Genomic DNA, 23475 nt, shown 5'->3' with positions numbered 1-23475 from the left:
TTTTATAATTTTAATTCTAATATTTTCTTGATTTGACATAAAAGACTGACGCATCATGTTTCTCTGAAAGTCTAACTCATATAAAATCTCCATCAGTTATTTGCATAATTTCTCCACGGGCAGAACTTTCACGTCAAAACCAGGCAAGGCCTACTCTCCAGCTATAGATGATACAATTCAATTCAATAAAACTAATTAATCAATTTCATTAACCATCCGGAAGTCGTGCTAGTGCACTGAGTGCACGTTGCTCTGAAAACCTAGCGAAATCGTCTTAGCGCACCAGTGGCTGCTCGTTCAAAGGACCATTTGCGCGACTTCCGGAGGGTTATTAGACAAAAAATACTTTGGGAAGGGTATGTATTTTTAAGAATTATTATTTATTTATCTAAATGTGTTTTCACTTCGATATCGAAAATTGTAGTAATAAATACATAAATTGGAATTGGACAGATGTTTATGGCAGCTGATTAAATTTTCGCATCCAGTCGTTACAACACCCAAACATAAGTAAACAGCTTCAGCCAAATTAGTAATGATCGACCAGTACCGATTGGCCCTCTGTGGAATTACTCGACAACACAAAACATCGAATGCACTCTAAATTAATTTCCGTTTGTTTTATATATCATAGTAGACCGGGCTGCCAGCTCTGTGGATCAGCTCAAACTTATGCTTCTGAGAGATTTTCTGTATATTAAATCTCTCAGAAGCATCACTGACGCTCGACTTCAGCTACTTTCGATTACTTCACGAAACAGATACAAAGCCAAACCATTAGCAGGAGCACAGCTCCGAAAGCCAAAGCTATCGTGGCTTTCTGATTTCCATAGCATCTAGGTGTTTCGAGGGCCAACAGCGACCAATGAATGCTACCGAGAATCAGAGTTTCGTGACGTAAACTGGTACAATCTGAAATCACTGGCAGTGGTTTTGCATCAACACTAACCACTTCATACATTCTACGTAGCTCATTAAACGCCCGGCCTGGATTGTAGTATACAATATGAGTTAGTATCAATACTTCCGGTTTATCAAGCGCAATATGGTCATCATTACTGGAGCAGAGAGTATTCATAGTATTGTTTTTCCAAAATAAATCGTATCCTTGCCAAATCCCAAATTTGTTGCAAACTGATTCCAGCAGATCTTGTCCAGATCGGAACGTAGCCATCCAGCTTTTCCGTCGCTCAGCGTAATGTATACGAAGATAGAAATAATCCGTCCTATTGCAGTCGGCATGGAAGACAATTTCTGTCAATCTATGCGAAGAGTTCTTCCAGAACTGCACCTCAAGGCAAGGTTCAGGCTTCAGATGCACGATAAGATGGTAGACCTGATTCACGTGCCAGTCTACGTCCGACAGGATGTGTTGCTCGACTTGCTTAACGGACTCAAGAGTGGAAATAACACCCTTTGAGTCATCACACTGCTCCATTGTGAATTCAGTGGAACATTTCACTATTAATAGAAGTAGAGTTAATAGATGAACGAGTAACATGGTGGTGTTCTCTTCGGTGACTGTCCAGGGTCTGGGGCTTGAGGAGTAATCAATTTGATTTCAACCAAAAGTTCTGCTCAACTACAGAAAGTTTTTTACTCAGTGGTAAATGGACGCAGAATTGTTGATCGAAGTAAAAGTTCGGTAATGTGTCGTTTGTGCGTTCGAAAACGAAAATCACTTTGAGCGGTATACATTAACCTAATAGGAAGATAAAAGTTTAACATAGCGTAGTTCACTTTCCATTGCCCAAACGATACTTACATGGAAGGATTAGATGTCGACATTTCCATTAAATGGATCTAAATTCGTTATGGAGTGTTCATTTCGTCTCATCAGAATTCGACACTAACTTACTGACAGGACTAAGCTAGCATCAGATTGACGCTAGCTTCAAAAACAACATAAAGAAAACATAAAGTATGTTCCTGAACGTCTATGTTAATCAATTGACTGTTCATTTAATAAAGTGGACACCTGTTTGTTGCTGTTTCTGTACTACAATTTGACGAAAAATAATGAAGTCCTACTCATCGTTCTAATAATAATGCGTATTTTGGCAACATGCTAAGTACGTAATTTGGTAAATATGGGCGATTTACTCATCCAATTCGTAGATGGCGAAGTGTTCAAAGTATGCTGTGCGCACAACTATCAAAAAATTCGGTAGATCGTAAGAAGGAAAATGTAATTTTAAATTATTTGATATCAAACAAGACACTTTCTGTTCACGGTATAGCTAAAACCATTGTTTGTTAGCATAGCGAGAGTGCAAAATGTTAAAAATAGAAACAACATCTAGACCTACAGGAAACGAGAACACAAAAAACGATGATTTCATCGAAAAATGATCTTTGGACAACAAACTCGTCAATGAACTGAAATGATCTGTTATAGTGCACAATAACATTTAGATAGGGTGAAGAGCCTATTGTCACCATACTAAGCAAGGAACCTCACTAATTCGTTAATTTCTCGCCCTACAATCAATGGAATGCGTAAAAATTGACATTACCAGCTTTGCTTCGTTGTTAACCCATTCATGCCCATGTTGTTTGTGGACAACAACTTTTTTAGATAGCTATACCTTTTGATTGAGGCAAGATTTGCTCACGAAAACATGTAAGGCTAATAAATGTGACTATTGCCTTTCATTTGAGTATTAACAGTTACACGGATCAGCTCTAGAACTGAAGTTATTGCAATTAGTTTGATTGGATTCCGATGGAGCAGTGCTGCCAGGGATAGCTTACGTTGATGACGTAAAATGAATTTGTCATATATCTTCGTTATGTTGCAATATTATTGAAAACTGATAAAACTTATCAATTAGTCTAAATTCTTGGAAAACGTAACCAAATTCTTGGCCTTTGGTTACATTTTCCACGCAATTGGACTATTGTAAATATTCTTGGAGCATTGTATTGAGCATAGGAAAGTAAAAATTTGGCAGCTAGCACTGCGAGAGAAGCACCTATCTTTATGAAAATAGGCTTTTCGTGTTTCTTGACCCCACCGATTTCAAGTAAAAATAGTTTTGGAACCCTATCCACGCTAGACAAAAGTTGGGCATGAAATCCCACTGGCCGGCATTGGTATTATAAAAAAATGCATATGGTTCAATCACCCCATGCAAAAAACAATCTCGGGATTTAGTAGGTATTAGCTCTACCGATTTTTCTAATGTCCCATTTCAGAATGACAGAGGTACAGCGGTACATTCCGAGGTTATCTTCTCGTTGGCAAGCCCCGCTCAGTTATAATACATGTACCATTATCATACTAGTATTATAATCAAACTTTCGATTTCTTTACACGAAAGCGTGTGCTACGAATTGACAAATACGTGACAAATAATGCATCATAATTTTATTTACTTGGGTTTAATCATCAATAGGTTAGGTATCTCAGCCGTTTACCTTTACATACCTTGATTCAATATTACCAATGGTTGCCTAGGAAAAAAATACAAGAAGCATGGTTCATAATTCCAATTACTCTGTCCCCTTTGGCTCACTCAGTGTCGAACAGAATCAGAGAAACAATGGCTATGCTATCAAATACTAACGACAGAATCCTCAGACTAGACCATTAACTGTTTCAATATGTTTTTACACTGCGGTCATACCGTTTTGTCGCTAATACTTCAAAGATCAAACAAGGCTTTTTTATAATTTTAATTCTAATATTTTCTTGATTTGACATAAAAGACTGACGCATCATGTTTCTCTGAAAGTCTAACTCATATAAAATCTCCATCAGTTATTTGCATAATTTCTCCACGGGCAGAACTTTCACGTCAAAACCAGGCAAGGCCTACTCTCCAGCTATAGATGATACAATTCAATTCAATAAAACTAATTAATCAATTTCATTAACCATCCGGAAGTCGTGCTAGTGCACTGAGTGCACGTTGCTCTGAAAACCTAGCGAAATCGTCTTAGCGCACCAGTGGCTGCTCGTTCAAAGGACCATTTGCGCGACTTCCGGAGGGTTATTAGACAAAAAATACTTTGGGAAGGGTATGTATTTTTAAGAATTATTATTTATTTATCTAAATGTGTTTTCACTTCGATATCGAAAATTGTAGTAATAAATACATAAATTGGAATTGGACAGATGTTTATGGCAGCTGATTAAATTTTCGCATCCAGTCGTTACAACACCCAAACATAAGTAAACAGCTTCAGCCAAATTAGTAATGATCGACCAGTACCGATTGGCCCTCTGTGGAATTACTCGACAACACAAAACATCGAATGCACTCTAAATTAATTTCCGTTTGTTTTATATATCATAGTAGACCGGGCTGCCAGCTCTGTGGATCAGCTCAAACTTATGCTTCTGAGAGATTTTCTGTATATTAAATCTCTCAGAAGCATCACTGACGCTCGACTTCAGCTACTTTCGATTACTTCACGAAACAGATACAAAGCCAAACCATTAGCAGGAGCACAGCTCCGAAAGCCAAAGCTATCGTGGCTTTCTGATTTCCATAGCATCTAGGTGTTTCGAGGGCCAACAGCGACCAATGAATGCTACCGAGAATCAGAGTTTCGTGACGTAAACTGGTACAATCTGAAATCACTGGCAGTGGTTTTGCATCAACACTAACCACTTCATACATTCTACGTAGCTCATTAAACGCCCGGCCTGGATTGTAGTATACAATATGAGTTAGTATCAATACTTCCGGTTTATCAAGCGCAATATGGTCATCATTACTGGAGCAGAGAGTATTCATAGTATTGTTTTTCCAAAATAAATCGTATCCTTGCCAAATCCCAAATTTGTTGCAAACTGATTCCAGCAGATCTTGTCCAGATCGGAACGTAGCCATCCAGCTTTTCCGTCGCTCAGCGTAATGTATACGAAGATAGAAATAATCCGTCCTATTGCAGTCGGCATGGAAGACAATTTCTGTCAATCTATGCGAAGAGTTCTTCCAGAACTGCACCTCAAGGCAAGGTTCAGGCTTCAGATGCACGATAAGATGGTAGACCTGATTCACGTGCCAGTCTACGTCCGACAGGATGTGTTGCTCGACTTGCTTAACGGACTCAAGAGTGGAAATAACACCCTTTGAGTCATCACACTGCTCCATTGTGAATTCAGTGGAACATTTCACTATTAATAGAAGTAGAGTTAATAGATGAACGAGTAACATGGTGGTGTTCTCTTCGGTGACTGTCCAGGGTCTGGGGCTTGAGGAGTAATCAATTTGATTTCAACCAAAAGTTCTGCTCAACTACAGAAAGTTTTTTACTCAGTGGTAAATGGACGCAGAATTGTTGATCGAAGTAAAAGTTCGGTAATGTGTCGTTTGTGCGTTCGAAAACGAAAATCACTTTGAGCGGTATACATTAACCTAATAGGAAGATAAAAGTTTAACATAGCGTAGTTCACTTTCCATTGCCCAAACGATACTTACATGGAAGGATTAGATGTCGACATTTCCATTAAATGGATCTAAATTCGTTATGGAGTGTTCATTTCGTCTCATCAGAATTCGACACTAACTTACTGACAGGACTAAGCTAGCATCAGATTGACGCTAGCTTCAAAAACAACATAAAGAAAACATAAAGTATGTTCCTGAACGTCTATGTTAATCAATTGACTGTTCATTTAATAAAGTGGACACCTGTTTGTTGCTGTTTCTGTACTACAATTTGACGAAAAATAATGAAGTCCTACTCATCGTTCTAATAATAATGCGTATTTTGGCAACATGCTAAGTACGTAATTTGGTAAATATGGGCGATTTACTCATCCAATTCGTAGATGGCGAAGTGTTCAAAGTATGCTGTGCGCACAACTATCAAAAAATTCGGTAGATCGTAAGAAGGAAAATGTAATTTTAAATTATTTGATATCAAACAAGACACTTTCTGTTCACGGTATAGCTAAAACCATTGTTTGTTAGCATAGCGAGAGTGCAAAATGTTAAAAATAGAAACAACATCTAGACCTACAGGAAACGAGAACACAAAAAACGATGATTTCATCGAAAAATGATCTTTGGACAACAAACTCGTCAATGAACTGAAATGATCTGTTATAGTGCACAATAAGACCTTTGAAAAATTTAACATCAGCCAGATCCACAATTTAATAATATCTTTCAAGGGCAGGAGGTTCAAGATGACGTTAGATTATTCAGTGTAGGAAAAACTGTAAAAAGGTGTTGGTATGGCAAGCGATCTGCTCATGTGGCATCAAAAGCTCATCGTTCTTCACAATGGGCTCGATGAATAGTGAAGATTACAGGAACGGCTTTTGCTCGTGTACCGAAAGCTTGATACGATGTAATTTCGTATCTGCTCTTTACGTGTTGGCAACTTCAAATCTGTTTAAAATCCAAAATGTCGATTTTGTTGAATATGGGATATCCCACAAAATTGCCCCGAGTAGCGGTATTACACATATCACTGTTGGACCATTCATTAGTTTGAAGTTTGTATAGAAGTAGATACCTAACCGGAGCACTATGGGAAGGTTCCATACAAACAGGTGGCCAAATTTTTTTTGTCTCATATTCTTTCGTGAAAAGCTTGTTTGAGTTCTTAATAATGAACGAAACTCATAATGGACGTATCCAGGTTTAAAAGCCTTAATGGGGGAGGAGGAGGGGGAGAGGGGGGGGGGTTTGTGTAAAGTATTCAAGGCAATTTTTTTCCAAACAAATAAAAAAGAGGCACAGAGAGTTTTAGTCAATTCAATCACTTTCCATTTAATGATGCAGTATTCGAACAATATTTTCTTAAATTTTCATTATTCAAGTGACAGTGAATTTCCGAAGGCACCTCGAAAAAATGCGGTGTGCATCATAACTCAAAATCTACTGGGCCAATCGTTTCAAAATTTTCACAGTTCTTCTTCACATCATTCTCCAGGTAACTACAAGACCTTTCGATAAAATTATTATTACAACTATTTTTACAAAAAATGTTAGTAGTTTTTTTAGCAAATTGGGAGTTGTGGAAAAGTGCTACAAAAAACTCAAAAAGCGACAAAAAGGAAAAACTCAGATAACACGTGCTTTCTAACCCTCAAACCAATAATAACGGAGAGAGAATGCATGTCGCAAAAGAGACATAAATATTTCAATTTATTTATTAAATAGAAGTAAATAGAAAGTAGTTTGAAGTGCATACGCTATTTAGTGATTATTTCGATGTTGAAATGACCCATGAGCTTTAAAAGAAATGTCGCTCTTTCAGTTGATTGCTATGCCAATATATCTTCTTCATATTTATAGTTTGCAATTAATTGTTGTTTCATTTGGAACTCTTGTTCCGGAGATATAGTATAATGAATCCTTAAATTTCAATATTTGGTTACATTTATCGTGTTAACGGTAAGTTGGAAATTCCAGTACAACTCAGTACCATTTATTGCTACACAGTAATGTTGAATAGTAAAAATGTAGTCAGATGAATTATCTTTTCAATAAAAATTGTAGTCCACGCTCATTTCGTTGTGGAATATGAAGCACTCAACCGAAACATGTACTGAAGTATCCTTTTCTGATTGACTAGTTGAGACTGCCTTTAAAACTTCAAGTGATACTTTTTCAGTTTAGGACAAATTCGGGCAACTAAAATCTTCGCTATAAGTTAGAAGATGCATTATCCTTGCATCCCCCATCGAGAATTCCGGGGGACATTGGGGGACTTTTTTTCCCGGATCCAATTTGGGGATATTTTAGGACTTTGAATCGTTATTTTTCATATAACTCCATACCAATGCAATATATATGCATTTTCAATAATATAATCACAAAGCTGGCATTCTTAGCTTTAAAATGGCATATTTGAACATATGTTTCATTCAAAATTCAGCAAAGATACGAACAGTTGAAAAAACGCGCGTGATTTTTCTATTTTTCAAAATTATTATCTTTAGACACCCATATACACAGTTAAGTCAAATATATTTCCGAGATACTCTGGGAATTTCTTAACTAGAGTATATATAAACATTCAGTATAGAATTGGTTTGAATTGGAGTGGATGCAATTTTCGATTTTTGGCCACATGCCTCCCCATAGTGGCGGAGGTGGGATGAACACAGTTTTGAGTTATGCAAGAATAATACCTGAATAAATTATAGAAAATTAATAAAACAAATGATATTTGAAATTTTCCTTGGCTAAAAATTGATGAAAAGTTACCAAATTCATAAAATGAGTAGAATGATCAATACAAATTAAGTGAGTGAAAAACTAGACAATATAAAAAGTTATAAAATTAATAGAATACATATAATTAATTCAAACTAACAAATTGGATGAAATTTATAAAAGGAATGATTGAACAGAATCAATAAAATGAATAAAACGAAGAAACTGAAAAAAGGGGGGAACTGGAAAGTATAACAAAATTATCCAAAAATTTAAAGTAATAAATTGAATAGAATAAATAAAATGAATAAAACCAACAAAATTAATAAAATTAATGACATGAATCGTATGAATGAAATGAAGAAAATTAATAAAATGGATGAATTAATTAAATGAATGGATTGAATAAAATGAATAGAATAGAAAGATGAATAAAATAAAAAAGAAATAAAACATTTTTTTTTCTTTTATTTTGATTATAGAAGTTTTAACCATATGGTCATTCACCTCCTTTCGAGTTAGAGAAATCTCTTTGGAAAATTCTCTAACCCTTAGTGCGATGTTGGGAATCGAACCCAGTCAGCTGTTAGCTACTGACGAGGAGAATCCGAAACACAAAAAATATGACTTAATTTGAGTTAGGTGATATGCACCGATGCATAAATACCCCAATTTGGATTCTGCATTATTATTTAGTTCAATGTTTGAAATACTTGCAAAAAATTTTTAGATCACTAGGACTTCTAGTTCAGACACAGCCAAATTTATGGTAATAAACGAGCTTTTCGATTTTTTATTGATTATAATTATTAAATAATTAACAAATTCACATAATTTTTTGTGCTAGTTGTATTTCTTATATCCAAGAGTTGATTAAAAGAAAAGAATTCGTATTTATATGTCAACACTAACTAGAACTCCAATAAAAAACTTAAGAGAAGTAGGTGGGACGCATACTTCCCAGTGCGTCTGGTTTTTTTTAATTCGTTTATTTGACACGGCTCAATGCGTTAGCTTAGAGGAGCCAAGGGTCTTTTATATATTTACAAGAAGTAAAAAATAAAAATAACAATAAATTTTATTTTGAGCCTGCAAGATCCCGTGCGCGCAACTTGCTATTGCGAGCGGAGATCTTTTTTGCGTCGGGTAGTTGTGCCTTCTTTCGCCAACTTCGGGGTTATCCATGTCTGTCTCGTTGTTGTTTACGTCCGTATCATCATCTATATTACTGCCATGATACTCGCGATCAGATGTTCTTCCTGGCTTCTTGCCCTTGCGGGTCACGAATGTGAACACTCCATCCTTGGTGGTAGCTTCTTCACTGGTGGCATTAGTTGTTGAATTTGAAGTACTTGACGCAGCTTTAGCAGTTGTCATTATTGCCTGAACAGCAGCCACAAATTTGGCAACCGTTTGTGGTTCAGGTAGGGGAGACTGAGGAGACTTGATCCCCCTTTTTATTTTTCAATCCTACTCCGTGGAATGACAAAAAAACTATGTATTTTTTGTAGTTTTATATTGTTTCTAGGGTTGACTGATAATCATAAAAAAATTACATGGAAATATTATACTGGACATGAGATATGAGCATTTTTGGAAAACAACAAAAAAATGGAAAATTCTTTGATTAGTGGAGACTTGATCCATAATTTGGGGAGACTTGATTATTTGTTGAAAACGTGTTTAAAAGAGCATGTATGGTAATAAGCCTATTTTTACCCTGTTTCTATTATCATCCTACCCATCTAAAGCTTTTGGTTAGAACAGCGTTTGCCATCTTTGCTTAAAGCATTGGCTCAAATGGTGTTGCGATAATTGGGGTACTCGATTAGAGTTTTTGCTGCGCTCAAACAGAAGATTTTCACCATTCTCAAGACAATTTTGTTATTCTATTGGCTCTTAATAAGAGGCGAATGACCTTAAGGCTAAAACCTCCATAATCGAAATAAAAAAATGGCTCCTAATAACAAAGCAAAGAAGCTGAAATAATAAAATTAATAATGAAATTATGTGGTACCCTTCCTAATAGGGCAAAAATAGGTACCTAACTCCATTCAATGTTATAAATGTATTGTGGTATTGATTAAATTGTTGTGATTAGATGTTACTATTTTTGTTACTACATATTACCCATCTCTCACCTAATTTTTATTACGAATTCCCCAAATCTCTGTGCAATTATTTGAAAGCTGTCGTTATTATGGTTGAGGAACGTCAAATGTGGGATGCATGGTTGCTATGTATGCTGTAGTAAACATTTACAGTTAAGTTTTTGTATGATGAAACGTTCATTTTTGACGGTTTTTTTTTTTGTTATTTTATGGCAACAATGACTTCAATTGTTCTGGTTTGAATTCAATTAATTTCAGTAGTGTGTATGAAGCATGGCGAAGGGGATCAAATCTCCACGAATTTGAAGGGATCAAGTGAACCCATAGCATCTATTTTAGCAAACTTTAGTACAAATATAGTTGAACAAAAAAATCAGCTCAATCATAGCGTATTCATATAATTGACATTCTCCTGTATTTCTGTATGCAAAAGTATAATATGCAGTGGGTGACTTTATCAATTGTATAAAAGTTTGAAAATTTGGAAAATAAATCTTCTTCAGTTCTTCTTAGATTTTTTTCTTTAAATCGGTACAAATTCGGTAACACATGTCCAATTTATTTTTTTGTGTTAAAGAAACTTATATTTAGATAAAACTACGCAACTTTCTAGTATATTCGATTAATGTATTCTGATCCGCCTTTGAGTTTCAATGATGGGATCAAGTCTCCCCGGGGATCAAGTCTCCTCAGTCTCCCCTAAAGATATTGGAGCCTGTGTATTGGCATATCTTTCTGGAGATGAGCTTTCCTCAGCTGTTTCTGGGCAGGGTTGTCCGTAATGTGCCGTTTGTTTACAAAACTGGCACGTATTAGTTTGTCCTTGATATGTACACAGAGTTCGCTTTTTAATGATATCACCCCCTTCTGTGTTGTACTGCAGGGTAAGGTAGGAGGGAATGGGTTGGTCTACCCGCATTCTCGCCACAAAGACACCATTTGAAATACTTGGGAAGTAGTTTCTCCATGCGTCCTCCGTAATGGATCCCATTGCTTCGAAATGCGACATGAATATTTTAATTGCCACTTTGCAAGTAAGTGGAGATAAATCATGTAATTTAACTTCAATATTCCCATTATCCATGTATATAGGGATCTTGATTTCAGCGTTGTCACAAACAAGCACGTGTGTTAAGTTGTTCTGCGAAATGAATCTTTTCGCCTGGGCGAGTTTGTTGAAGGTTATCAGCACCGCATGCCGGACGTGCTTAAGCTGTATGCAGATGACTTCCGAAAACCGAAGCTGCATTTTCACCTTCAGCAGATGTTCCACATCACGAATACTTGGTCTTATGCGAAAAGACCTGAAGTCAATGGCCACTGTGTTAGGCCGAATAATTATGTTTTGTTGATGAGACTCAGTCATCTTGATAGATCACGCAAGAATAAAAATAACGGTATCCTTTGTTCTTCAGACAATGCGCACAAGTAACTGTTTTTGCGTTCGCTTTGCACTGGCTCGGACAAAAGCAGGAACACACTGAATATCGTGACCGATGCCTTTGATGGTTGAAAATAGACTCAGTGCGTCTGGTGTTACGTGCTCAAACCGAAAGTTATTTCGTTTTACGATTGTGAAGGCAAGGCAACATTGGATCTTTTGTGTAATGTTAAGATTTACTTACACATTCATTGTGCACGTAAAAAAATATTTTCAGTCACGCAAAATTTTACGAGCGTTCCAAAAGTAGACGTCCAACCATTTCCACGTCGAGGAGGGCCGCGGCAAACACGATAACTCTTGATCAAATTGGACATAGGAAATTCAATAAGATTTGTAACGACCTGTAATTACTCCTAGTTAGACCTGTGGTTACTTAGTTACTGAACCAAAAAAAAAATAGAAAAAAGTTCGAGTTTCGGAAAATAGCTTTATGAAAACCGAAAAAACTCATATTTTACTGCAAAATTTCTTCTAAATAATAGGGAAAATTTTTTATTCAGTTTTCTGTGGTTCGACAGACTATTGTGCATTCTGAGAAAAAAATTCAAGTCGATTCGTTGATTAGTTTTTGAGCTGTCGTTTTCGCCAATTTGAAAAACGCGGTTTCGAGAAAAACGCTAAGGGGTGTCCCACATCAAAATGCAACACGGAAAAAAAACACTGTTGAAATTAACCCATTGGGTATTTTCTCTTGAACATTTGAGTAGAAGCAGTTTAGAGTGTATTGTTTACACTGTATTTTTTATCGCTGTCATGTTTTCGAAGATTGTTGCCGATATATTGAAATCTGCATGTGGTACAGCAAATACGCGACATGGCATGCATGACTATTTAAAACGAAAGAAGTTCAACGTGGTCACCGAGGTTGCGGGAGACTATACTAGAAATTCAATACTAACAATTAAGCTGATAAAAAAGAAGTCGATATTTTTGCTCTCTAGACCAGACGCCCCCCTTTAAGGGACCACTTTAATGAAAAACATACACTGACAGCGAAATTATTCTAGGAACACTGTTGGATTTTGACAAGACACGTTGAGTACAAAATCAAGGGTTACGAAAATATCTTTTGTAATAACCCATATTCGTAGCATCCAAACTAAATTCAGCCGGAAGATAAGACATGGCTGGTTCCAGTTAGTATTCCGGTTTCGAGTGACACAACCATTTCTACACACTAAATTTTGATTGCCGAATATCAGCAAAATTTTGCTGAATTTTGCCTTGCTGAAATATCAACAATACTTGCAGCAAAAAATATTTCGCTGAAATTACAGCATTTCAAAACTGTCAAAATTCGCTGAACTGTCAGTTTGATTTGCCTGAACTCAGCAAAATTGATATTCTTTCACTGATTGTTTTAGCAATCAAATTCATTAGATTCGCTGATTTTCGTCAAAATAATGGGCTTTACTAAAAATCAGCGAAACAAAAATTGCAAAGCTGAACTCTTAGCAAATCTAGTTTTGCTGAAAAGTTTCAGCAAAATATTTTGCTGAAGCAAAATACAAAAAATTGGTGTGTAATTAGAATCAGTAGTGTCACTGGAGCCGGAATACTAACTAGAACCAGCCAGAATTCCGGCTCATTTTCGGACTGGATGCTCAGCAAAAATGAAAATGTTGTACATGCTAGGACACAAACTTCATAATTGACATTTTCTATTGTTGGTAGATATAGAAATCCAACATCGTATGGAGGTGCTGCATATATACAGAACAATTCCAGGACAAGTTCTATGATTCTCCTCCTTCTTATAATCCTACCTGTTCACGTCTCGAAGCTATGACAATTGGCTCATGGGATCAGTGCTATATTGCGCATTTTGCACCTAACAAGACTCCTGCGTTGAAAATATTTGCACAGTGCATTTCGCTCACTACACATATACATATGCGTTCTGTATACTCGTACCCTATCTGTTTTTGTTTTGTGTTTGCAATTTGCTGCTGCTAGATTAGGTAGATATTTTTCAAAATTTCATAACAAAAGGCTAAATAAAATATGTGATATTATGTTATTGCGGAACCGTTTTCAGCCTCGGTAAACAAGAGTGTTTAAATATAATCAATTGGAGTCAAGAGTGTTTAAATATAATCAACTATTCTCGGGTGATCTTTTGCGTTACGACGACTCTCCTGCTGCTTCATTGTCATCTGAAATGATTGTATAAAGCTTAAGCTTGTCCGATACCGGGATGGATATCAGCAAAGCAGAAAATGTTGATCACCAACAAAGTGAAAGCAGATTTTCTCAGAAAATTGCGGAAGGATTGCTTGGTTGCTGGCTGCTTATTGCGGTACAGAATTTTAAGGGCCATAGTTCCGGCAAGGAAGTGGGTCTCCAGAAATACTGCCGAACAATTCACTCAGTTGTTGCCTGCTGGCGAAACATTTTTAGAAACGAGAAGTGATTTTTACATGCGACGAAAGTGGAGTGGCAATGCCTGTTTGAAGGTCCAAGCCGATTCCGCAAGAAGACGATTTCATCCGTTTTGGGTTGTTCAATGATAAAACCAACCATAGATATTACTTATCTTTAACTAATCTACTAATCTTAATTGAAATTTCCAATGCTAATCGATAAAAAATGACACGGCATATTTTGTTGTCAAAATTCTGCATGAGTTTAGTGAGTGAGGAAAACTAGCTGTCAAAAATCTCACGCGCTAGTGTTAAAATTCATAGGATGGGCAATACCAGAATTACTCTTTCCAATTGCTTCGCAGCCGATTCTTGCTTGCCATACAAACCTAAAGTTTAAGGTGCTGATGTCCTTTACTGTCTCAAGAAGTCGTCTCCAAACAACGCGGTTCATGGCCGTACGTTTTCAACCACAAATAACTTGAAAATTGTGCAAAACGCTGCACCTTTTATCTGTGAAGCCCATTTCGCGAACTTTTTGTACTTGGTTCGTATTCGACATTTCCAGCACACTGCAGCGACGGATGGGGATATAGGGATATAAGCAGGTATCCTTGTGTCGTCATCAATGAATTCCACCATAAACGGTCTATAATACCTTCCGCTCGAAAATGTTGGTCCTTTATCAATTTATACTATGTTCACACTACAGAGTTAAAACACGTTATAATAATTAGCAACAAGAAAAATGTCATCAAGATAGCGTTAAAACACCTTTTAACTCGTAGTGTGAACGTAGTATTAGTCTAGGTTTTGTGGCAGTATTTGATAAGAATTTTGCTGATGATATTTTTTGCGCACTCGAGATATTATGAAGTTGTATCTAGTTTTCTTAACTATCAACTGATTTCTGCCAAACAACCTGTAAGTGATATATCTTTTATTTGAAGCACAGACCAACAGACATAGCACTCTAAAACAATGCTTCGTCCGCTTTAACGATAATTTTAAATATATTTATAGTATAGTGTAGTAGTTCATTCATTGTTACAGTTAACAAATTTTACGTGAATTACAAGATATTCGTAATCAGTGTTAGGTGATTTTCTTTCGATTTGTGACCAATTTCAGGATAATTTTCTTTAATATATTAAATTCTGGACAGTTTCCTTTCGTTGATTAAATCATTGAAGTATACATTGCGAACCTCTTTATCACCAAGAATCCTTCCTGGCTGGGGCTCTGATGTGCTAGGCCAAGGCCTTGAAAATAGTTTCATTTAATTAGAATATATCAAAAATTGTTGATGCCATAGTTGAACTCCTAATGGTTGAAGGTGCCAGATCAAGAAAATAGAAATTGAACCGTTTCTGCACATCTACAAATCGCTTACTAAATCAGACGATTTAGTGAAAGCTTCGACATTCTCTTCGTTCGAACATTTTATGGACATTTTTCTATTCATCGCGATTAAGCGTTTAAAACATAGTATTTTCTAGCACCGTTAACCCTTTCATGCCCGACTTTTTTCTAGTGCATGTAGGGTTTCAAAACTATTTTTGCGTGAAAACAGTGCACAGTGGTCCAAAACGCGAAAAACGTGATCGTTTTGAATAACTTCGAAATGGTTAGTTATAGCGATTTACTATCTTCGGAAGAATTTATGACAATGAGACGCTCCATCTTTATAAGTCAAAAGTTTGATGATTAATCCTCCTATAAGTGAGATTCAAAATTTATTTCTCATATAATTAGAGATAGCGAATTGGTGTATTCTGCAAAGTTGTAGTAAATTCTTCTACAAGAAACTTTACTGAAGGTAGTAATAGTCTATCTTTAATAGTCTTTGAGATATAAAGCATTATTAGAGGAAATACCGAAAAAATCAATTTTTTCATTTTAACTTCTTTCCAAGATTTTTTGGAAGTTCAAAATGTTCTACAAAACTATCACAATTGATGAAATACAAAATTTCGGTGAAGGAAGCAACTTAATATGTTGAGCAGATTCTGAGATATCCACGATTTTTAGTCGAAAAATGGCCTACTTTGCACTCAAATAATTCATGAACGGGCAAAAACGGGCAAACCACTCTATATGTATTTGAAAGTACAAGAAAGATGCTGCAAGATTCTGTATGAATCACTTGTATCCGGTTGTATCCATGGCTCTGGTAGCTGGATTTAAAGAATATCATTTATTAGTCTAAAATATTGATACGAAACATATTCGGTAAAACTGTTGAGATACAGTGGTGGTACCTTCGGCAAAGTGTCGGGGAATATTCTTCTTAGAAACATTGCCGAAGACACCAGTTTGCCACCTTTACTAGTTTCTTAGATATGGTGCAATATTTATGGAAAGCCTACTAAAAGCGATTCATTCGGTAATCGCGCATGCTTTGATTACTTGTTTAGCATTGTCACTGTATAGCGTTACATATTCGGTGAACTGAAGAGTGGGACTATGTTCGGCATTCTATGTGGAATGTTCTCACAAGAGACATTGTCGAAGACAGCAGCTTTCTGTCTTGACTGGTTTTTAGATACAGTGCATTGTTCGGTGGTACAGAGAGTAATGCGTTGTCTTATGAGCCATATAGTCGAATCATAACAAGAAACGATTTTAAGTATAAGTAGGTTGTGTATTAGCTCTGAAATCGGTTGCAAAGTTTGTCAACACAGAAGGTCAAGTTCCACAATAGAATGTAGTACCAGGGCTTGGAACATTAATATAAGCAAACCGTTTACGTTTGCTATGAACGACTAAATTGAACACAGACAGTTGAATTTGTATTATTATGAAAGAAAGCCTTTTAAAAATTTGTTTATTGTCCACCATCGCGATTACTGCAAATACAAATCATTCGATCCAATAAACAACAACTGACGTAACGCTATACAGTGACAATGCTAAACAAGTAATCAAAGCATGCACGATTACCGAATGAATCGCTTTTAGTAGGTTTTTCATAAATATTGCACCATATCTAAGAAATTAGTAAAGGTGGCAAACTGGTGTCTTCGGCAATGTTTCTAAGAAGAATATTCCCCGACACTTTGCCGAAGGTACCACAACTGTATCTCAACAGTTTTACCGAATATGTTTCGTATCAATATTTTAGACTAATAAATGATATTCTTTAAATACAGCTACCAGAGCCATGGATACAACCGGATACAAGTGATTCATACAGAATCTTGCAGCATCTTTCTTGTACTTTCAAATACATATAGAGTAGTTTGCCCGTTTTTGCCCGTTCATGAATTATTTGAGTGCAAAGTAGGCCATTTTTCGACTAAAAATCGTGAATATCTCAGAATCTGCTCAACATATTAAGTTGCTTCCTTCACCGAAATTTTGTATTTCATCAATTGTGATAGTTTTGTAGAACATTTTGAACTTCCAAAAAATCTTGGAAAGAAGTTAAAATGAAAAAATTGATTTTTTCGGTATTTCCTCTAATAATGCTTTATATCTCAAAGACTATTAAAGATAGACTATTACTACCTTCAGTAAAGTTTCTTGTAGAAGAATTTACTACAACTTTGCAGAATACACCAATTCGCTATCTCTAATTATATGAGAAATAAATTTTGAATCTCACTTATAGGAGGATTAATCATCAAACTTTTGACTTATAAAGATGGAGCGTCTCATTGTCATAAATTCTTCCGAAGATAGTAAATCGCTATAACTAACCATTTCGAAGTTATTCAAAACGATCACGTTTTTCGCGTTTTAAACCACTGTGCAGTGGGGTTAAGAAACACGAAAAGTCTTTTTTCATAAAGATAGATGCTTTCCCCGCAGTGCTAGGAGCTGCTCAATTTTTACCTTCCAATGCTCAATACAATTCTCCTAGAATATTTACAATAATCCACTTGTGTGGAAAACGTAGCCAAAGACAGTCTAAATTGATAAGTTTTATCAGTTTTTAATAATATTGCGACTGATAGCAGATATATGAAAAAATAATTTTCCGTCATCAACGTAAACTGTCCCTGGCAACACTGCCGCATCGGAATCCAATCAGACTAATTGCAATAACATCACTTATAGAGCTGATTGTTGTAACTGTTAATACTCAAATGAAAGGCAATAGACACATCTATTAGCCTTACTTGTTTTTGTGAGACAATCTTGCCTCAGTCAAAAGTTATAGCTATTTAAAAACGTTGTTATCCACAAACAACATGGGCATGAATGGGTTAAGGATTGTCATATTCCGTTGGCGCATAAACATTGTGAATTGTTGTAACGAGAAAAAATCGTAAATAAACAATGAAAATCAAAATCAACATCAATTTGTCGATGTACTGTGATAAAGAACATGTTTTTAGGATTTTTAGTTTCTATTGTCTAGGATTTGGAATTGTTTTCACTCAGATCTTTTCAAAATTTCATTCAATTTTAGTGACTATCTCAAGTTATCAGATTGAAAAGATTTATGCAACAACCCCTCTCCCCCCCCGAAAAAATTCTGGCTACGGGTTTGAAACAGGAAACAATTAATTCTGTGCCGATGAATGCGATAAACAACAATTAAATGGTACAAATCACGTTGATTTTATTCCTTGACTATGCAATAATTTTATAAGCCCCTACCGAAACAAAATCCTAGCTACGGTCTGGAGATGCTTCGAGTAAGATCAAATTACTTTTGGTAGATAAATTTGCTCGCAAGGTAATAATTCTACAAGAACTCTTTACAAGATGGCTTGGCGGCAAAAGAAAATTTTGCTATTCATTCAATCAAATGAAGGTCCCTTGATGTTCTGGCCGAGCATTGCCACATGCTATTAAAAAAACAATGAATACTTCTAATTGTTCCGATTTCAGTCCATCGAATATTTTTGAACAATTTTCAAGTATAAATTGAATAAATGTGACTGTACCTGGGCAAGAATTGATGAGCAGTATTCAGCGAAAAGTTAAAAATTTCATCCAAAAACCTGACTGCTTGTATTTTCCCTCGAACGGGCTCTCTCAATCTGACATGAAACTCTTTCGCATTTTAACTGCGGTTCGCAAACGAGAAAAGTTCGTTTGCACACATTGTTTACGAAGAAATGTCACAAGTTCGCAAACAGAAAACCACGCGCCCGAGCGTGTAAGGATACAGATTTATCCACGAGCCATGCGTTGCCGCTTTCTACGTGCTTCGCAATGTTTACTCTAATTTTATACTTTGAAACCAGAACTTTGCCCGTCTGTAGCATGTCGCCGACACCGACGCACCGGGAACCGCACCAAGAAGACCAAACGTTGTCGATTTAGTGAAGCGTCGTAGGGAAGAAGTGGGAAAACATAGCACTGATAGCGGAGCGAAGTTATAGGGGACGTGGGTTGGAGAGAGGCGCTATTGAAAAACTTGTTAGTTGGCAAAGTTGATTTAGAAACTGTTGTCAAACAAAGGCAAACCACGTTGTCAGCTTTCGGTATGAATTATGGAGTGTGGCTGATGCTGATGAATATGTATGGAAGCAACTTCCTTCTATTCGAAATTTCGAAAAGTCGATGCAACTATGTTTCTAGTGATTGCTACTGCAGAGACGGTAGAACTTCTACATTTACTGTTTCATTACTAGCGCCACTGGGTTTTGAATAACGAATCTAGGAACACTGTGATTAGGACACAGAAATAATTGAAAACGAAATAATTGAAATGTTTAAAACTCGTTTTGCTGAAACGAAAACTTTCTATTCACAAACTGATAGTGGCTGTATGTCATTCTTTGGGCAAACACATACATATTATTTCTGAAATTCAGTTATCACATAAATCAATCAACGTTTTTGCAGTTCACTTTTCGGATTCGGATTTCCACTAACACAGTATGTGTCATTTTTTCCCATGTCACTCGACCACGAGCGAAGCGTCGTCCTCCTCCCGCAACTGAACCGGTAGCTGGTCGTCGGTTTTGAAACGGACAAAGTTCGATCCAGACGGTGTGAGAGGATCGTGCTCGAAAAGCTTGCCAAGGGCAACCATGCTTAGCATGATGTGCAGGGTAAGGTCTGAAACGGTGAAATAGTTAGTTGTCTGTGATAAGTTTCATTCTACTTGAATCGACATTCCGAAGAGATACTAACATAAGACGACAACCGCTGTAACCGGGTTCAGGAGTGCTATTTTGTACCACCTTTCGTTGTGCCAAATCAAAACAATATCACGAATAAACAAGAAGAACAGATCCAGCATGTACATGGCAGCGAATGGGTACAGGCATACTTTTACTTCCTGTAAATCGGTGTTGCTACTGTATTGTACGAGTAATTCAAACTGGTTTGATAAATACCTTGAATATTCCATAGAACAGCGCAATACCAATCCCTAACCAAAGTGCCCCGAAAACGAGTGCCGCGCTTCCCATGAACCGATAATCATAAACTGAAACGCGATCCGATGAGGAGATTAATTTTTTCATGTAAACAACAGAACACAATACTTACAATTCTCCAATGGGTAAACGAAATCGGTGCTAGCGTAGAGAAGGACTGTCATCAGAATCGATCCCAGAATTGTCCCAATCGCCAACACGTAACCATGAAACTTGATATAAAACCGCAAGTAGCGTTCCATTTTGCACAAACAACGTTGATCACCGGATAACTGCAATTAATCGGCCAGCTTCTCGGTAAAGTTCTCGGCTCTTTGCAGCAGATCAGCAAACTGAATGTGTGAAAACACAACACAACCACCACATAAGCGCCTGCTACTAAATATGACCCAATGCAAGCTAGTCAGTCTCGCTTAGTCAGCGGTGCTAGTGATCTTGAAAACGAATTTGATTGGCATGTCAAAACTGTTTATAATACGCAATGCACCGTTGGCCGAGAGGAATTGAAAACGACGCGTAGCAACATTACTGCGATAAGAAGTGCTATGAATAAGGCCCAGTGTTATCAGTGATCTACAGTTCAAATCACACTGGGTTGGGCAGCTGCCTAGGAAACTCGACAACGACAATAGCAATCGCTAACAGATCGCCATTAGTTAGTGTTTACAAATGTCGAAATTCCCGGAGAAGCAACGGGGATCGTTTAGAGTAGCCTCTTTTGCGGTTTCTTTTGCAGGCTAGATTGATCTCGAGAGTCTCATGATCGGCTCTGGGTCGACGTTGGGCTCAAAGGTTCGGATATGAGTATGTGCAATCACAAATTACCCTTTAATTATATATTAGTTACTATTGGTGTATGTGGAAGGGTGCTCTTGGTTGCGCGTGGTCGGTCTGTTTGCTACAGCTTGGATTCTGGTCGTGTCTAAACTGCACGGCGCTGCCCGTTGCACTTTCCTCCCTTCCACTCTGCCTTGTGTCAGTTTCTATGGTGATTACTTCTAAGAGTTCCACCCCGTCTCGTTCCCCGCATTTATTTCTGTCCGTTGAACCATTTCTTTAGGCGGTGAAATATTTTTAGTGTTGTCCTCTGCAATTTGAAGTGAATCTGCTTGTCTGTTTGGAGGTGCTGGGCGCCTTTGTTATTATTTTGTTGATGGCACTGGCAATTGGTTTCGAGATACAAAATGCATCGGTTATTGTTTGGCCGGTTAATTTTGTTTTAGTTGAATTTTTCGATGGCCGTTGATTGGTGTTTTGTAGTAGGAGGATACATCTTAGCGGCTTCGGTGCATGGTTTATCGTAATGTGCCGCTAGGTTACAACAGTGGTACGGAGGTGCACAGACTAATGCGAACACAGAAGAAAACTATAAATCGTAGTCGAAATACTAATATCCGTTTTGATGGTGAAATTTAAATGGATTTTTTTATCATGTACATTGTGGAATTCGGTAATACCGGTGGTAATACCGCACCTGCATTTTTTATTTTTTCCTCTGATTGTCACAAGAATTGCGTCCAATTTTCCTCAATACCTAACACAAAGTGTAACAAACATTTAACACATGCTTGTTCATGTGTCAGTGGCGCCATAATTGCAAATGCGGCCACAGTCCCAACTACTACACTATACTACATGATGACACCACCAAAATAACCAAAAACTATATTGATGATGATGATGATGATGGTCCCACCTCATACCCCCACAAAGGTGTGAGCTGAACGATTTATCTAAAAGATAATTAATATTTTGATCCATAACAAAACCAGTTAACAAAAAGAAACGGACTGGTTCAATTTGCAGACATAGCTTTCCTTCAAAAGAACGTAACCAGATACATTTCGAATATTCCGCCAACAACCAGGGTCCATCAAGAAAATTTCCATTCCGGGAAGATACTTGATAGAATCGGAAATTGAACCCAATAGCTTCCATTTCCGATAATTCTCTGTAAGACTCCTCCCGCCTGACCAAGGCATCGGTACTACCACCTGCTAAGGTGAGCAGTGACGAGCTTAGTGGCAGTGCAGAGTCCGGTCGAGTTATATCATCCACATCAGACCCCTTTATTGAAAGTTTCCTACCATTAACCCAAGGCAATCAAGGGATACTCCTATCCGAGAACATCCTTGATTGATCAGGAATTGAACCCGATATCTAGTAGTTATCAGAAGGAGTCATCAAACCCCATACTCAACGAGCTAACTCCGTTATTACCACTATCGCAGCAATAACCGAACTTAACTCTATTGTCGAGCAAAGTCAACACAACTCCATCATCAAATCAGACCCTGATCACAACAAAAGTCTAAAAGCTTCGATTCAACCCGATGAGCTTTTAGTGCTGGTCACCATGTTCGATTTCAAGTTAGTCTCTATCTGCTTAGCGCGCGCGTGGCTCAGACTTTTGTAGACATCTCATTATTTTTTAATAGCTTTAATAAACAAGTAACAAAAATCCATCATCATCATAGCGAATATAATAACTTAGTGTGACTAAATGCAAATAATAGAAGAGAAAAAAAAATACAATATTCGTGGTATTACATAGTTATTCAAATAACTCCAAAATATAAAAATTCAAAAAATCTGTCTACAAAGCAGATTTTACGTGTGAAATACATAGTGTTTTGAACTCCGCTAATGTTGCTGCACGTTTAATATGCCTAGGCATCGAATTGAAAAAACTTATTCCTTTGTACAACAAGGAGTTCTGTGATCTACTAAATAAAAAGTTTGGTGTTCTTGGATCCGACGCGTTTCTAGTGTTGTACCTATGCACATCACTTCCTCTTTCAATTCGATCACACAAATATCGAGGCAGCATTCCATTAATAATTTTAAAAATGAACACCATTGTTAAGTAATAAATTCTTTGCTTCACAGAGAGCCATTGTAATGCGCTTAGCATGAAACTAGAGGAAGTGTACCTGTTACATTTTAAAATTAATCGCATGATTCTATTTTGCAATCGCTGTAACCTCAATATTTGTGTTTGATTGGCAAGAAACAAAATGGACGGGCAGAAGTCAATATGTGGTGAAACAATAGATTTATATAATAAAATTTTACTACTAATTGTTA

General features: G+C 36.9%; 2 protein-coding genes across 3 annotated transcripts in view; both read right to left on the bottom strand.

Annotated features, from left to right (window-relative positions):
• Positions 1 to 23475, bottom strand: part of LOC131694310 (putative uncharacterized protein DDB_G0271606) — a 356903-nt gene that overhangs the window by 197141 nt on the left and 136287 nt on the right. The window lies entirely within an intron of this gene.
• On the bottom strand, positions 19708 to 20940 carry LOC131694317 (uncharacterized). Its single transcript, XM_058982959.1, has 4 exons — positions 20501 to 20940; positions 20347 to 20438; positions 20141 to 20288; positions 19708 to 20065 (listed from the first exon to the last, which is right to left on the bottom strand). Exons 1-4 carry the CDS (start codon positions 20628 to 20630, stop codon positions 19905 to 19907), a joined length of 531 nt encoding a protein of 176 aa, XP_058838942.1. The 5' UTR covers positions 20631 to 20940; the 3' UTR covers positions 19708 to 19904.

The sequence above is a fragment of the Topomyia yanbarensis genome, chromosome 3, assembly GCF_030247195.1.
Source record: "Topomyia yanbarensis strain Yona2022 chromosome 3, ASM3024719v1, whole genome shotgun sequence".
Lineage (NCBI taxonomy): Eukaryota > Metazoa > Arthropoda > Insecta > Diptera > Culicidae > Topomyia > Topomyia yanbarensis.
The sequence above is the reverse complement of the archived record's forward strand: the minus strand, read 5'-3'. Positions and strand labels throughout refer to the sequence as shown.